Consider the following 16,052-nt stretch of genomic DNA (forward strand, 5'->3'; position numbering starts at 1 on the left):
TTTGCCATGGTGCATATACAAACGTAGACTTACCAAATGGCATTGCAATCACTGTGAACCGATTTTGCACTAACGTAGTCGCCGGTTGCAACCTCCGAGCAAAATCTTGTAACAGTACTTGGTCACCGATGTAGCCACACTGGTGAGTGCGTCATTGATCACGATTGACCACTAAAATGTGCTTGAAATAGTGTAAACCAAGAAGGGCTTTCTGAACAGCAAAAGCTAGATTACTCAACTGCAATTTAATAAAGGCAGGTACAAACCAGACAGGACTCTTGCAGGGGTACGAATGTCCTCAATTTCACAAGAGTTCTAAACTCTATTCATCATACCACAAGAGGGACAACATCGTCCTGTTCAGCATGTCAGTGCCGAAGTCCTTTTTCACAATTTCATGAGCCAAGCGCAAACATCTGCACATGTTGCAAATTATAACCACATCACGATCGCAAAGGTCCTTTAGAAAAGTCTGAACAATTGTCAGCTGCCCATTGACTTTGCAACGGCATCTGCATAGCTGTGGGGGGAAAAAGCATAGGCAGAAGCTAGAGCTCGTCGGCACTTTCAAGAATCTCTTTGGAACTGGCCTAGCTCTTGAAGACATTTTGCCTACACACCAAGCATTTCACAACACTTGCAACCCCTGTGTAACACACACACACTCAAATAAAATAAATCAGACATGGGAAATGTTAAAACCTACAACCCGTGACCAGGGAAAAAAAAAAAAAAAAAGAATGAAGGAAGAGTTTATTTGATGTCACTTGCTTCATCCTCCCACCGTATGAAGCCGATATCACACACACCAGCTGGCAGATGCACGTCGCAATCAAAGCACACACCAAAAATGAAATGGACCGAACATTCAGGGGGCAGGAAGAACAAAATGCGTACATGGGAGAATCAGTCACGCGCGAGTGTGAACCACTGTGCAGCACAGAATAGCTAAGCATTTCAAGATGGCAGCAATAAAGACCTGGATTTTCTTTTTTTTTTTTAAAGTCTCATGAAAAAGAAACGGGATAGAAAAGCCACCAGGCAAAAAAGACAGTCTTAACTACTATACGTGTGCAGCCAAACTGTGAATGTATTAAAAATGAAAATTAAGATGGAAAGGCAAGCATCTCACAAGCATGGCTGCAAACATCACATAACAGTCATGTGCCCAAAACGCAAGCAGAGAGCCAGAAAACAAAGAGTAGGCGTGTACATGGGCTCGCAATGGGGGAAAAAAATGCAGAGTCCTGTATCTACACCCTAGTTGCACACTCTCCACGTCGCTTGGAACAGCTAGTTTTTCCCATTCTGTACGAAGATTGATCACATGTGCAGACACGAGACACAAAAGGGGCACGACAGATGGCAGGTTCAGCTTTACACGGCAGCAGCAAAACAGGGTGAAACCAAAGGGTGGCGAGGAGGCAGTTGAAAGAGAAAAAGGAGGAAAGTGTTGGTGCCTAGCCCACACCCTGGTCCTGACAGACTACTGTTTTTTCATCAGTTAGGGGCCGCTCCTGGTTGCAGTCCATGCGGGGACTGGTCTGTTGACACAGGTGGTGGGAAGAAGGGAAGGAAGAAGCCATCTGGTGAACGAGCGCTGGCCGGCCAGCAGGGCATGCCGGGTGCTCCCTTCCGCCTTCCCAGCGGCAGGCGCCCACTTTCCGGGGCACATCTGCTCTGGTGACCCTTGACCCCCTATGTCGAGGTGGTGCTGCCCAGTGCAGCAACGCTGGGTGACGTGACCGGTGACGTGGGCAGCATGCCGAGGGCATTGGAGCCCACAGGAGCGCCACCTGCATGCAGGCACACACACACACACACATGGTGATGAGTGTTGCTGGCCCCTCTTGTTCTCAACCACTAGCTACCAATGCACTTTGAGCACAGTGCAATAGCATATCCTGCAGTGCACTGAAAGTGCTGATTGCATGTGCAAGGCAAAGGTGGACACACCTGTTTTCAAGCAATATTTCACGCAGAAACCAGAATTTGTTGTCATACCTTTATGTAATCTCTACATACTTCCCCATCACCTCTGACCCTGACTGTGATCTTCCAGTTAACTATCACACAGTGATGAGAAGACACGCATTAACAAAAGCGGCCATGCGTATCCTATTTACTCAAATCTAACTCGCACTTTTTTCCCGGTAACATGGGTCCAAAAATAGCCTGCGCGTTAGAATCGAATACAACCCTAAATCTGTGTTACCATATTGCTGTCGGCATTTCAATATGGCCGCCTCGCACGCACTTCGAGCCTAGCTATATATGCCTCATGCACCGCCTATAGAGGCACCACTGATAGCCACCTAGCGGGCGCTTCTAACAGTACGCGCGGGAGCAGTAGCAGACGACAACCCTTTGCAGCAAGGATGGCTGAAGTTCACGGCTGCGATTTCTCCTTTGTGCAGGTGCCAGGCTTCTGCTTCTGCGGTGGCAGCTGTAGGGAAGACGCTGACCGCTGTGGGAGTGGGTATTAACACGATATTACCGCTGTTTGGGACAACATGGTCCACATACATGTCAGGTGCGTCCTGCAGCCAAACGCCATGAACACCATTTACATAAAGTGGAGCTCATGTTAACTAGCCGATAAATTTTGTTGAGTAATGCGATCTCGATCGTTTCTTTTTTTAAAATTCTACCCTTGTCGTAATGCTGCTTCTGTACCTAAATAATTAGCACCCGTCGTTAGTGCAGACTTATATCAAACAAATCCGCATGGTGCGATGTCTGCATATGCCGTTGTGATTTTTCTGCCGATGAATACATGTGACATCGCCGAATAAGTGTATCAAATTCGCCTGAAGAAGAGTAATTGCGAATTTATTGATGGAAACGCAAACACTAGTAAACGAAATCACTAAATGCACGGGTTAACAAAAGCGCGTGTTAGTGCTGTATTGCCGATGCAATTCTTCTGCATAAGCCGATGAACTGCCGTTCCCGCTGCAGTTTGTGCAATTTTAAGGTCCCCAAGGGAGCTGCTTGGAAACGTACAAAGCTAAAGCCTAACTAACTTTTCAGTACTTTTTTTTATATTACTAGAGAGAGGTGCTACATGATATATTTAAAGGCAAAGCAGCGCCAGTCAACGTAGATGAGCGCTGGCGGCAAGGCCGTGTCTAGTCCTCTGCAGCGTAAGCATAATAAGAAAGAATTCAGTTGAGTACAAAATTCACATGCAAGAGGGACTACGTTGTGAAACAAACAAATCACTCGGCGGGTTAAGTCTGCTCAGGCAGCATCGAGGTATGATGACTTCCGAAACGCGACGCGAACTTTTCAGCGAGAAACAGAACAAAAATACCATATGCAGCAACTGAGCAATTCTCACCCTGAACTACCTATCTTATAAACACATTTACAAAAAGACAATATCCAAGATGCCCTCAGGCGAAAAGAATAAAGCTGTTAAAGAAACACTTCCTTGGTATCACTTCGATAAGACACAGCGTGATTTATACCCTTTACAAAGGAGGCAGGGTAAAAACTTTGCAGCTCAAAAGAATCAACAAGAGTTATGCATAAAGCAACTAGGAACAGTTAAACATGTGCGAAGCCACGCATAAAATAGATGTAAAGACATGAAGTGCGCGACAGCTGGTGCGAGGATTTACCGGGCCACATAAAACCAACAATTTCAGTTCTTGCAAACTTCAGTAGCTTTAACATACAACACAATGCGCTCATGCAGTCGTGCTGCCTAGCTAGCGGAACGCGGTAAAGAAACAGAAAACAATATAAGCGGCAAACGGCATTCTGAACTTGAGCGAAATGCCGTCTGCACTGCAGACGAACTTCGCTGCTTACGCGTCTAACCCACCGACGAGACAAAGCAAACGATGGTGAAAACAAGACGTTTCCCTTCGAAGCGACGATCCATTTTTGCTACCGTTGCTCCCGCTGATGAGGCTTTGCCGGGAATGATTAGAACCGTATCGCCGGCACGTTTTCACCAGTATTTGAGCACCCCACCGTGGAACAATTCTTCTACATTCCTTGAAGCTTTGGCCACCCCACACATGCTAAGGGTGTTGCCTATTTTGCTCTGAAAACGTGAATAAGACGGAGAAGCACTGCCAACGATAAAACAAACTACGGCGTGCGCCTGGCTCCTCTCCCGTGTGTTCTGCGCAAGGCCGCCACCAGTGACGCGTCCATCGACGCGCCCTATGCGTATACCCATGCATATAACCAATAGTCTAGCTCGCTTTAGCCTAGCTGCCATAGCTTTCTCCATGTGCTGTAGTACATGTGCCTAGGTTAGTGCACCGTCCGTCTTCCTGGTCTTTCCGTTTTTCACATTTGCTCTATCAGCATGGAAGTCCCGACTGCAAAGGCATGCCGAGTTTATCACGATGCCACAATTAACAGGCAAGTGATCACATGTGTGGAGATGGACAGAAATCGGGCCGCATCATATGTGTTCGGAGTTCCCAAAACTTGCGTGCGAGAGTGGCGCAAACAGGACAAGCTTTCTACTCCGGCAGCTGCGCGGCCCCTATCTTGAAAGTGATCTGCAGTGGAGGCGCATCTAGGCACACCGCGCTGTGTTCTCGTCGCTTAGTGTGCATTGAAGCGAGAGTCCACACAAAGGTCAATTCGCTCGCTCCTGCTACTGCACTTTCCCACTCCAGCATTTTGATAAAGAGTTTCCGCGGTCATTGCGCGAGACATGTTCATGCTTGCTTGTGCATGCAACACTATGCTTAACTTAGTAAGCGAATGTGTTAAAAGTTTATACGGCCAATAAAACTGCCATCCTTACTTTTGGTATAGCTGTCTACTAATTTGCTATTGTAATCGATGCTTCGGCTTTCGGGAGAAACTACGACTCTTTTTATTTATTGCAACTTTAGTGTATTGGGAGTAAATTTTTGGTTTGTCAAATGAGAGAAAGCTGTATTCTTGTATGAAAGAAGGAGGTGCGCGGTACTGTAAAGGACTTTTTTAGGTCGCGGCAAACAGGTGCATGTTAAAATTGAGGGCGCGTTAGAATCGAGTAAATACGGTAAGTGTTACTGCCAGATTTCATACAAATAGGTACACAAAATAGCAATACAGTGCAAATTGATCAGAGTGTACATGACCATGGGCACCCCTTTTTCTATGAACTCATCGAATGATGAGTGAGTTGACACCATTACAACATAATAGTAATGCAACTTTTTAATGTGGTAGAGTTCACGTACAGAACTTGGCAAGTATCCATATGGTTTCAGCTAGCTTAATTTGAAAGTGAATCAGGTTTACTTATGGAACATGCTGAACGTTGCAACAGCCCAGCGCAGTGCACATCATTTAAACATGTCTTGCCCATTAGGCCGTGGACCTTCTAGCAAGCTCAGGGACTTACAATACCCCGCAAGGGAGCATTAAGGGATAATTATGATGGTGGTGGTGAACAGCAGTGCATGTGCAAAGAACTGCTGAACTGTCTTTGTCATCAGGTAAACTGTTCTCAGAAATTGTACAACACAATTTTACTTTGGCTAAAGACAAAATTCAGGCTTGTATGTAACAGTAATAAAGTTACTGTTATGTTTGTTAGTAACCAACTTCCAACTGCCTTTGTGAGTAATTAAGTTCTGGGGTTCTACGTATCATGAGGCACGCCCTAATGGGGGACTCAATTAATTTGGACCACCTGGGACCACCAACGTGCACCCAATGGAAGGTACACAGAAATTTTTGCATTTCGCTCACATTGAAATTTGATCCAGCACCCTTGGGCTTACCAGAGAAACGCCAAAGCCTCTACACTACCACAGCGGCTCAGTTAGCAATTGGTATATGTTATTTCTACAGCGAAGCTGTATGTGGCTAGCCGATTCATCCATTCGTACGTCTTATTGGTCGCCTGGTTTGCCGAAAACTTCGCAAAAAAAGAAAAAAAAAAAAGAAAGAAAAACGGAGAGAGAAAGACAGTCATCGCATCGATTCACCATCCGCATCGATTAGCCAACACCATCTAAATAGACGTCCACACGTCAAGTTTCATCCTAGACGCCAGTGCTCGTTTCTCCCCTGGCGGAACGATTTCACCTCCCACGGGTATACGTTTCCGCCGCTTCCCTTCAAGGTCGCACTTGTACGGCGCACGAAATGTCTCTTCTTTGCGACAGCGGCTCTTTCGATGACTGCAAATTACTATTGTATTGTTAACTGCCACAAAAGCAATATAAACACGAAAGGTTTGATGCCACCAGTGAAATTCTGCCGATTCACAAGAAAATGGTACGAAAAAAGCAGACTACAGGCATGGATTACTGTGGTGCGCCAAACAATGTAAGTAAACAAGTGGCAAACGAAGCGATCTCGTTCATTGATTACTGGATATATAATCCATCAAATAAAAACTCATTTGTTAGACCAGCACTTGTTCTGTCTTCTTTCTCGTGTTTCGTCTGTGTATGCGCTGCCCAAGAATGGAAACCACTTCTGTTGCATGCGCTAGCAGTGGCCGGAGTTCACGTGTGCTGAGAAATTGAATATGTGCACAATGCATTGAACATGACCGGAGTTTGTTCCTGCATCACTACTGCACCAATCGATCGAGTTACTGGAAGATTAACGCCCATGTCTTGGTCGCACTGGCATTGCTGAAGTAGAAACGATTACTAATGCTTTCAACTTCCGTCTCTTGACCAAACAATTGCCAAGCTATTTACACTGCTGTCTCTATTCTATACTGTAAAGGACGTACTAGTTAAAGCTGTGTGCACATGTCGTATTTGTGCTATGCGGCAATATATTTTGTATATTTTCGCAGTGTCGAAGGAAGTCCGTGGTCTCCAACGGAGACAACACGGATTTGTAGCAAACATTTTGGGGGAAACTGCGAAAATTACTTTAGCTAACACGCATCGTATGTGCTGATGATTTTTCCGGCGGCACATACGATGTCGTTTCCGATTACCTGCTCCGTGTCACTTACATGGCTAAGCAGACGCTGCTCTTTCGCCACATTGCAGCCACAAAAACACGCGTCAACCACACAGCTCTTTTTAAAGTCAGATCGAAGCGTGTACATTGTGCACATGTCCTTTGAATGAAATGTCCGCACACGAACACACGCGCATGCGGTACAAAACCTGCGCAAACACGAGCAGTGAAGCAGGCAATCAAGGCAGCGTGAAGGAGAGATGTACATCCGCTGGTTGAAATTTTACTCTGCCTATGGCACTCACGCCAGCGCGGCTCCGTGGTACCGTTTTTGTCTATAGCACAAGGCCTGTTTACTTCGATCCATGATGTCACACTACCTGGCCTGAAATTTCCATTGACAAGCCTGGCGTGATGAAAGCGGTGACATCAAAATCACTGTTGCCTACTCATGAGCATCCCCATTAGATTCTATGGCACTCAGGCCAGGTAACATGATGTCATGGATCGGAGTGAATAGGCCTTGTGCTATCTAGGTGGTATTCGATTAGCTGTGCCAGTAGTGACATCGTTGCTCTCCGTCACAGCCGAGCGCACACGCAGCAGTTTATCTCCAGCTTCGAAATGGGTAGGCAATGCCTCATACATACTCTTTAGGAGCAGGCAGCTTTCAATCAGTAATGCCGCAAGCAGAACCGGGAACGAGCTCGTCTACACCGTGCCGATGCTACAGTCCGGGCACAAGATCAGGCTCATGCAGCCGAGCGCAACCAGCAACTGCGTACCGAGGATGCGGCAGCCTATCAAGCCATTGTTTAATGAACTGTCAGAATTAACCCATTGATAAACACCGGGGCCGCACGTTTCAGCTTTGCTGGTTAACCATTAGCACGGAGTGCTTGGATGGTGATTTTTTTTTTGGTAACGTTACTCCAAAGGTATAAGTTTTGTTGTAGAGTCAGAAGAAGTGACAGCTGATTTTGCAAGTCACCTTACACACAGCACATAAATTGTTATTTCTCTATTTACACTTCTGCTATGTACTTAGATTTCTTCTGGCTCATGAGAAACAGCACCTTCTTAACCCTTTACCTCCCAAATTATTTTTGAAATGATCTTCCCAAAATAGTTTATATTAAATGCTTTATGGAATTGCCACATTAAATAAATACCGAAAATGCATCCAGAGCAATATATTTACTTAGAGAAAATTTTAATACTAAAGAAAGTAAGCTTCACAGTGTTGTTTTAAGTTTGCTTTTTCAGCCCTAAAATAATAAGCAAAGATCAAAAATACGACTTCCCTGCCATTCGAGAGTTCTGACTTAGCCAAGTAACACATGGGATCAGATCTAGTCATGCAGGAAGGCCCAACTTGTACCCCTGACACACGGGCAAAAGTAAAGTCCTTTCCAGTAAACCCCTTTTGCTACTCTGAAGGACCCTTTGCAGAAAGGAGTTGAGCCGATGACACACGGCACCGCACTGAACTTCTTTAGATAGTTCCTCAGATGAACGCCGCAAGAAAAATAGCACTGGCTGTTAAAGCCACAAGAGAGAAAACATTCTTAAAAAGCTGCGTATTTATTAACACTTAGCTACTGTAGAACCTAAAAATATATTTTTTTCATTGTTGATGGCTAATAATGCTTATAGGCGTTTATTTTATTCGCGTTTTTGCGTTGTTAGCAGCCATTTAACTTGGTCCAGCAACTATGTGCAGCCAGTGTTTTGCTGTGTGTGCTGTTTATTCTGGTGATGCCCACGTTTCTGTCGTCCTTTTTCACGTCTTTGTCGTCCCTTCCTTTGTGCGCGCAGGCGTAACGCGATTTATTCAATATGTTATTCCAACAACTGTGGTTTCTTCTGGGTATTTCCTGCGGGCGCTGATTGTGCAGTCTCCACCTCGCGACGTGAACACACCACATGCGCGCAGCAAACGACGACGACACTGCCGGAATTCAACATGGCGGCACTAGCGACGTTATGTGAGCGTTTGAGAGTATAGCTAGAGGAAAGCTTCACCATTCGACAAATTGTATTACCGCTAACAATTACAACATTTTCGCAAGGTAAAAAAAAAATACCTATGGGCCCTGTAGTTGTGTGGCAGGTTTCCTTCTATTGACGAGTTGAGCACGCTGTGTGCGAGAGTAACTCCTTTTCCGCTCGAAAAGTAGTTGCGCGATCTCCTTTCCCGAAATGGAACTTTGCCGTAAAGGAGATACTCCTTTGTCGTGTGTCACTGCACTTGAACGCCTTTCTGGTAGATGTCCCCTTACCTAAAGTGACCGTTTGTCAGGGGTATTACTGCAATACTCGAGAATGCAACTTAAGTTGAAGGCCATGCTTGACTTTATCTGAGTGACGCCCGACATGAACGTGCCCAGGACCCTCAATGCGAAAACTCGGGTGTGTTCAAGTCGGGAGTAATTTAAATAAAGTCAAGCATGGGCTTTAACTTATGTTGCATTATTGAATATGGGGGTTAGTGTGGCACCCAATAACATAAGTTTTTCTTGTGGCAAAACATTAAAAATGCTTCTTCCGAGATTTCAAGTTCTTTTCTTGCAGCACCATCTGTGACCAAACAGAACTAGATGTGTGGATGCACTCAGATTGACTTTGGCGAGATAAATTGGCACTTTTTACCATGGACTAGCCCAGCTCGTCGACAGTAGCTGTGTGCAAAATGTCTGGACATGCCTAGCTTGTCTATGTGCAGTAAAAGGTCAAGTCACCCACATTTTTCAAGCCCCTCATGTCATGACAAGCTTGGCTGGACAGTATAGAAGATATATGTAGTACTTCCAATGCTAACTTAAGGGCTAGACAAGTTAGAGTATTTTTAATACAACTGAAGTATCGTATATTTTAAGATATGATACTGTCATAAAATCAGTGACATGCAGTCACCACAGGTTAACGAATAATGGGGACTAAAGCCAAATATAAGCAATAACTTTTTTTGTTACATCCCATTTCTGATAAACACTGCCAGCAATATGAACAATCAACACCACAGTGCCACTTAGAAAGGTTGCACTGTCCAAATTCAGCAAACAGTTGGAAATTACTTTTGTGAAAACACAAAAGCCATGGCATAACAATTCTAATAGGAGTGTGGTGAACTTTTAGCCGGCTCCCATACTATCTTAGTACTATGCAGTGGTGGTCCAGCCAGTTTAGGATTTGGAGCAATTTTTGGAGTAGGAAAAATGTCATTCTGGAGCAGTTTCTGAGCAGAAAAATTGGTCTCATTGGAACACTTGGAGTAGTGCAGCAGTAATCTATAGCTTGCTATGCTACAGCTTGGAAAGCTTGCTACTAATGTGTTCGTATGAGTGGTTAACCAGCGATCAGTTCCGAGATCATGCATATGTGTTTTTGACAGACGTGTTTTTGACAACCGTCTAAACCAGCAACTACTGCAACTGCGTATAGAAGCTTGCAGGTTGACAGCAAGTTCCGAACTGCATGCATGAACATGTGTATGCGATATAATATGCGTGCCTTCCAGTGGCTAATGGGTCCCATATCTTCGCACATAGGTTCTGCTTACGTCGCTGTTCCCTTTGTCGGTGTAAGGTATAGGAATTGTTTCGATTGCAGTTGATGACCTGGATGAGCCTTGTACCAAGACAGGCGTGCCTCATAATCAGATTGCGGTTTCGTCATGTAAAAACTCCAGAATTAAGCTGTCTTTTGTCCCAAAACCAACTGAGCGCCCTGGTAAGGCTGCATGCGATGCATCGACCTCAGCCGAGTATTTAACCAAATATGCAAAAAATAAAGTAGTAGACAATCGAGTCGTGAAGTTATTTGAAGGTTCACAAATAGATTCACATAGTTGAGTACAGTCAACATATAATTTTTCGGAGTCCCTAGGGGCTGCAAGAATGTCCAAAAAAAGCTGGAAGTAAAAAAAAAAAAAAAAAAAAAAAAAAAAAAAAAAAAAAAGCACTAGTGTTTGCCTTTTAATCACCACAGGCACATCCGAAACAGCTCTGAAAGCCTTGCAGTACACTTACTAGGCGTATCAGTGCTCGTAATGTGACAGGAGATGGCGGGTGCATGCGTATATAATTAAGGAATACATACTGTGTCTCGTGACAACTGTCCCTTTCCACTCTTGGTACGATTCACCACAATACTACATGTATGCTTCACCGCATAACACTGCTGTGTTGAGGCAAAGGTAACTTTCAGAAACCGGCATTATGCAATGCGTCGTGCTTTCTGAAGTCATTGGTGAGGATTACAAAGGTAGAGTTGGCACCATTGCTAACAGCAGCAAATTGTTTTAATGAAAAACATGGCACTGAATAGCAAGAAGCTTCCTACCAAATGATGAAGTAGCTAGGCCTAGCTTTGTCGTGGTGGTGGCTACGGTTGCCATCGGGTCTGCGTGTGAGAGAGCTTGTTCAAGGCGGCGAGATCATCAAAATGGCAGCGGTAGTGGCTTCGACCAAGGCCGTTTCAGGCCTGTGGTTGTAGGAAAATGTCCAGAAAATTGGGTGGCGAAGGGTTTTTGCGTTGGATATTCCACACATTCTTATACATTGGTGCCACGAAGGCGTCCAAATTATCAGGCATGCCCGAAAAATCGGGTGTCTGGAAAATCGGTTGACTACAGTTGTATAACCCTACTGAACGCTTTGCATTGCCATGAAATTGCGAACATACCGCACTTTTCTGCAGTTAGCGTAAATGGCACTTGAGTGGGTGTAGCCAGGAGCAGGCAAGTCGAACTGTAGCAAAATGGCACAAATGGCGCAGTTGTACCACTGCGGACTACGCCTTCATTCACAGCCATTTGATGTAGTGCATACGAGGGTCTGTCCCAAAAGTCCATGCAGTGAGTCAGCAAATAAGTGGGAGAGGGCGCAGCAGCACCCTTCTCTCCTCAAGAGGATCTGATTGACCTCTAGTATGAGCCAGACTGCTGTAAGAAATGGTAGAATTTTATGCCTGCTCTTTTTCTGCAACCCATCTTTAGTATTTGTTGAAATGGAGATCAACGACCAAATGCAACAAATGATCAATATCAAGTTTCTCGTAAAATTGGCCAAGAATGGTGCAGAAATTCATCAAATGTTGCAAAAGGCCTCTAGAAAGGATGCCCTAAAGGAAAGGACTGACAAGTGGGTCCAGTGTTTTTGTTAAGCCAGTGAAAACCCCAAGGACGATACAGAAGATCAAGACACCCATCCACCTTGGGTGAAGATGAAAACATCGATCATGTGCATTTTCTTGTGCTCAGTTAGTTTTCTGGTGCTCTTGTGCTTAGAATGATAGCAGATGCACTTGCTTTCAGAAAGTCGTCCATTCACTTGATTTGGACTGAATATTTGGAAATTAAAAGTTTGCACCAAGATGTTACCGAAACTGCTGACTTCTGAGCAATATTTGCGACAAAAAGAATGCTGAATTGATTGGAAAACTTTATACAAAAGTGATGAATTCTTGAGGATGGCTGTACCCAGCGACAATTGATTATGAATATGACATCGAGCTGAACAAGGAACAGAAGAAGAGCCAAGGGCAAAAACGGCACAGAACAAAGCAAAATCAGTCATTTTGAATGTGTTTTTCGACTATCATGATATTATGCAGACGAATTCGTACCTGAAGATGTTAATGCACCTTTCTACGTAGTGGTCTTGAAGCATCTGAGAGATGTGTGCACCACATGTGACCAAATTTGTCACAAGACAACAATGAATTCTGCACCACTGTAACGTCCCTGCACACTCTGCATTGATGGTGTGCAAGTTTTTGGTGCATAATTTATAAGTGCTGGAACACTCTTCCTATTCACTGGATTTAGCTTTCTGCAACTTTTTTTTTTTTTTCCCATATGCAAAAATGCCACTCTGGAGGTGGCATTTCAGGGATGTGACGTTTCGAAAGGAAACAAACGACAGTGCTGACGACATAGCTGCTGTGACGCTTAAGTGCCAGGGGACCTGGGTCTTAAAATTATTACTAACAAATCTATTTTTTAATTTCAGTTATTTTTCCAATCTACAAATATGGCCCACCTGCTTAAAAAAGAAGACTAGCTTACTATGATGTGTTGTTGAGGGAAAAGAAATCCGTTTTTATCTTATGAAACGCTCACCTTTGCCCATGAAAGTGCTGAAAATGACCCGCTTTGCCATTCACAGTTCTAAAATTGCGTATCAGAACCAAGCGATATTCTCGTCTGAAAGAGCATCTTTTCTGGCTTGCTTCCTTTCTCGGAATGCTCACTCTCCTGCCAAATTTTCTGCATCCAAGAGAATAAAATATTTTTCTCACATGGCAATTAGCTTTTCCTACTTTTATAAAATAACTCTTTGGCCATCAGCAACATTCCAAGCAATGTAGTTACCGTTCTAATTATTCAATTTAAACTTTCTTTTTTTATTTGACAGCTAGGCTTCCAAGGATGCAGTAAGGAGTACATGCCATATTACCACACCTTCAGAAACATTTTGAAATTTTGTGGAAGTAGAAAAAAATTTATATGCAAAGCAACAACTTCAAACTTTCGTATAGTTGGATAGAGTAGAGGTATAAACAAGAAACAATGCTTATAGCACTACTCTGGTATTCAGGAATTATTTATTCACATAACTATTAGCTTGCTTACTGTAAAACACTTTTTGCCAATCATCCCAAAAATTTCGGACAGATAGAACTGTATAAAATACTTTCTTCATTATGTAGAGAAAAACTAGCTGAATATTTACAACTAGCACATTCAATTACTTATTTGTGAATTTAATTCCTCTATAGCAATAGCAAACAAAATTTTGCTTGAGGCACAGCTGACCCTTAACCGAAGAGGTGGAACCAGTGTATTGTGTCTAATGGTAAGTATTTTGTAGGTGACCACATTGCTGTGCGTGCAAGTTTACGAAATGAAATTTTTCAGAGTGCAGCTCTTAGGCACCCTGCGGCGAGAATCGGCGCCACTTGCAACCGAGTGAACAAGCACAGCAAAAGAACACAGGGAACATGGCGGGGGATGAAAAAAGTGGCGAGAGCAGGCGCGAGGAGAAAAGTGGAGAGGAGGGTGCAGCGGAACTATGAGGCAGAAAGCGGACGAGTGGATGGCAAAATGGTGAGGAGGAAAGCTGAGTGCTGGCGGAGACCAGGCATGCGGCCAGTGCGGAAACAAAGCGCTCACGTGGGCCTTGGACCCATTTCGCCGCCGCCGCCGCAAGAGAATGCGCTCTGTACAAACTGGTAGAAATGCTTCGTCTGCTGCTGCTGCTAAATGGCAGCAGCTCAGCACCGCCGTGAGCATCCTGTCGTTCAGAATCAAATTCTTTGCCACAATATACCGTGAATTCAGAACACCTAAACAGCTGCGCTCAAAATTCGCATTAGGGAGTATCGTAGTCGGTAAAAATTTTCCGAACTCTTTCTTACCACGGGGAATTTGACTTTTTTTATGTATGTTTGAGTAAATTTTTCGTGCAACAGCTACTAGGTCTACACTGTCATGTGGTATACAGTAAAACCTCGTTAATTCGGAAAATCAGATCATTCGGACTCGTCCTATGGTCCTGGCATAATTCTGTATTATCTAATGTAACGAAACTCGTTAATTTGGACGTACTTGGCCGCACATCGGTTAATTTGGATAACTTTCGGAGCTCTGCAAGTGCTGGAGCGTCGCTAATGTGCAATGCAAAAGAGCAGAAATGGTGTTAGCACATAGCTATTCTGCATCACCATAGGCATCCGCGGAAATCGCATGTGAATGACAGCTATCCCAAAACGCTCTGTGCCTCTATGTGCCTTTAAAGCATTTATTCTTGTGTTTAGCACCACGCACAGCATCGCATTGGCTGCGTACCTTCATAACTGCGTAGCTGCCATACATGATCACGCCTACAGCGGCCGCAGTTTCGTCTACAGCGGTTGCCGCAAACAGTAGTTTCGCTTTGACTTGGTGCGGGCGTCGGCCGCATGCCTTTATGACTGCGTAGTCGCATTCCTTGATCGCATCAATAGCGGCCACAGTTTTGTCCGCAGCAGTAGCGGCAAACAGTGGCTTCGTTTATTTTATTTATTTATATAATTTATTTTTACATACTGGGGCCCTTCTAGGGCTATAGCAGGAGTGGGGAATTATACAGTTGTATATCATACAAAAATGTGCAAAGTAAGCAGCACAAGAGAGAGAAAACAACAAAAGATAGGTCAATAACACTCAAGTTTAAGCAAGGAATCGTCCAAAGGAAGAGAATGAATGGCACCAGGCAATGAGTTCCAATATTCAATGGTTAAGGGAAAAAACTATAATTGCATCAGTTCGTGACCGATAGGGTACAATATTAAAATGGTGATACCTTCTACACTCTAAAAACAGTTTCACCCTTTGGGGTGTATATTTGCCACGCAACGATAATCGTCATCTGTCTTGTCTGCATTTCCTTTCGTTAACGCTGCAAGCCCCATACTTCCAAGTCAGGAACGCCATGTGCGTTATCAGCATGACAGAGCATTCTCGACAGGAAAGTAACGATCGCAGCGTTTTCAAGAAAGGAAACGCAAGCAAGACAGATGACGATTGTTGTTGTGTGGCAAATATACACCCCAAAGGGTGCAACTGTTTTTAGAGTGTAGATGAGGAATGTTCAGCAAATTTTATGTACCGTAACAACTAGAATATAGGTCGATCCCCCAACTAACGAATTCTAATAATGAAAAAATTCTTTTTTAATGGCGAAAGTACCGAAAGACGCCCTTACCTTGAAACAAATGCGACTCAGCCGGTTCCACAATGGTGACAGTATTTATTTAAACGCTGCTCGCATGTGCACCTGGCCAAGTTTTTAGCAGTATCGCACAACCATAGACCCGCGTGCTTGTCAGCACCTTATTAACGGCGCTGAGCAGTGAAACAAATGAGATATGCGCATGTGTACACATGCGCTTACTTTCGCTATTTCACCGCTCCGTGCCGTGATGATAAGGTGCTAACACGCAGGTCGATGGTCACACGATACTGTTAAAAATTGGCCGGGTGTACAGTACACAGAAGCGCACGAAGTGCGCAAGCGCTACTCCAAATCAGAGCAACGCCTTTGACCAGAATCGTCCAAACTAGAGTCGGATGACAAGTGCTTCTCACTGCCCAGTCCGTAGGCGCACGCGAT

General features: G+C 44.3%; 1 protein-coding gene across 2 annotated transcripts in view; it reads right to left on the reverse strand.

Moving 5' to 3' along the window:
• Positions 1-226: 226 nt before the first annotated feature.
• CkIIalpha (casein kinase II subunit alpha) overlaps positions 227-16,052 on the reverse strand; it is an 87,002-nt gene continuing 71,176 nt past the window's right edge. For both annotated transcript variants that reach the window (XM_050192368.3, XM_050192369.3), the window contains exon 11: positions 227-1,796. In XM_050192368.3, coding sequence (XP_050048325.1) covers positions 1,699-1,796 — 98 coding nt within the window. In that variant the 3' untranslated portion in view covers positions 227-1,698. The remainder of the gene's footprint in view (positions 1,797-16,052) is intronic.

The sequence above is a fragment of the Dermacentor andersoni genome, chromosome 1 (genome assembly GCF_023375885.2).
Source record: "Dermacentor andersoni chromosome 1, qqDerAnde1_hic_scaffold, whole genome shotgun sequence".
NCBI lineage: Eukaryota > Metazoa > Arthropoda > Arachnida > Ixodida > Ixodidae > Dermacentor > Dermacentor andersoni.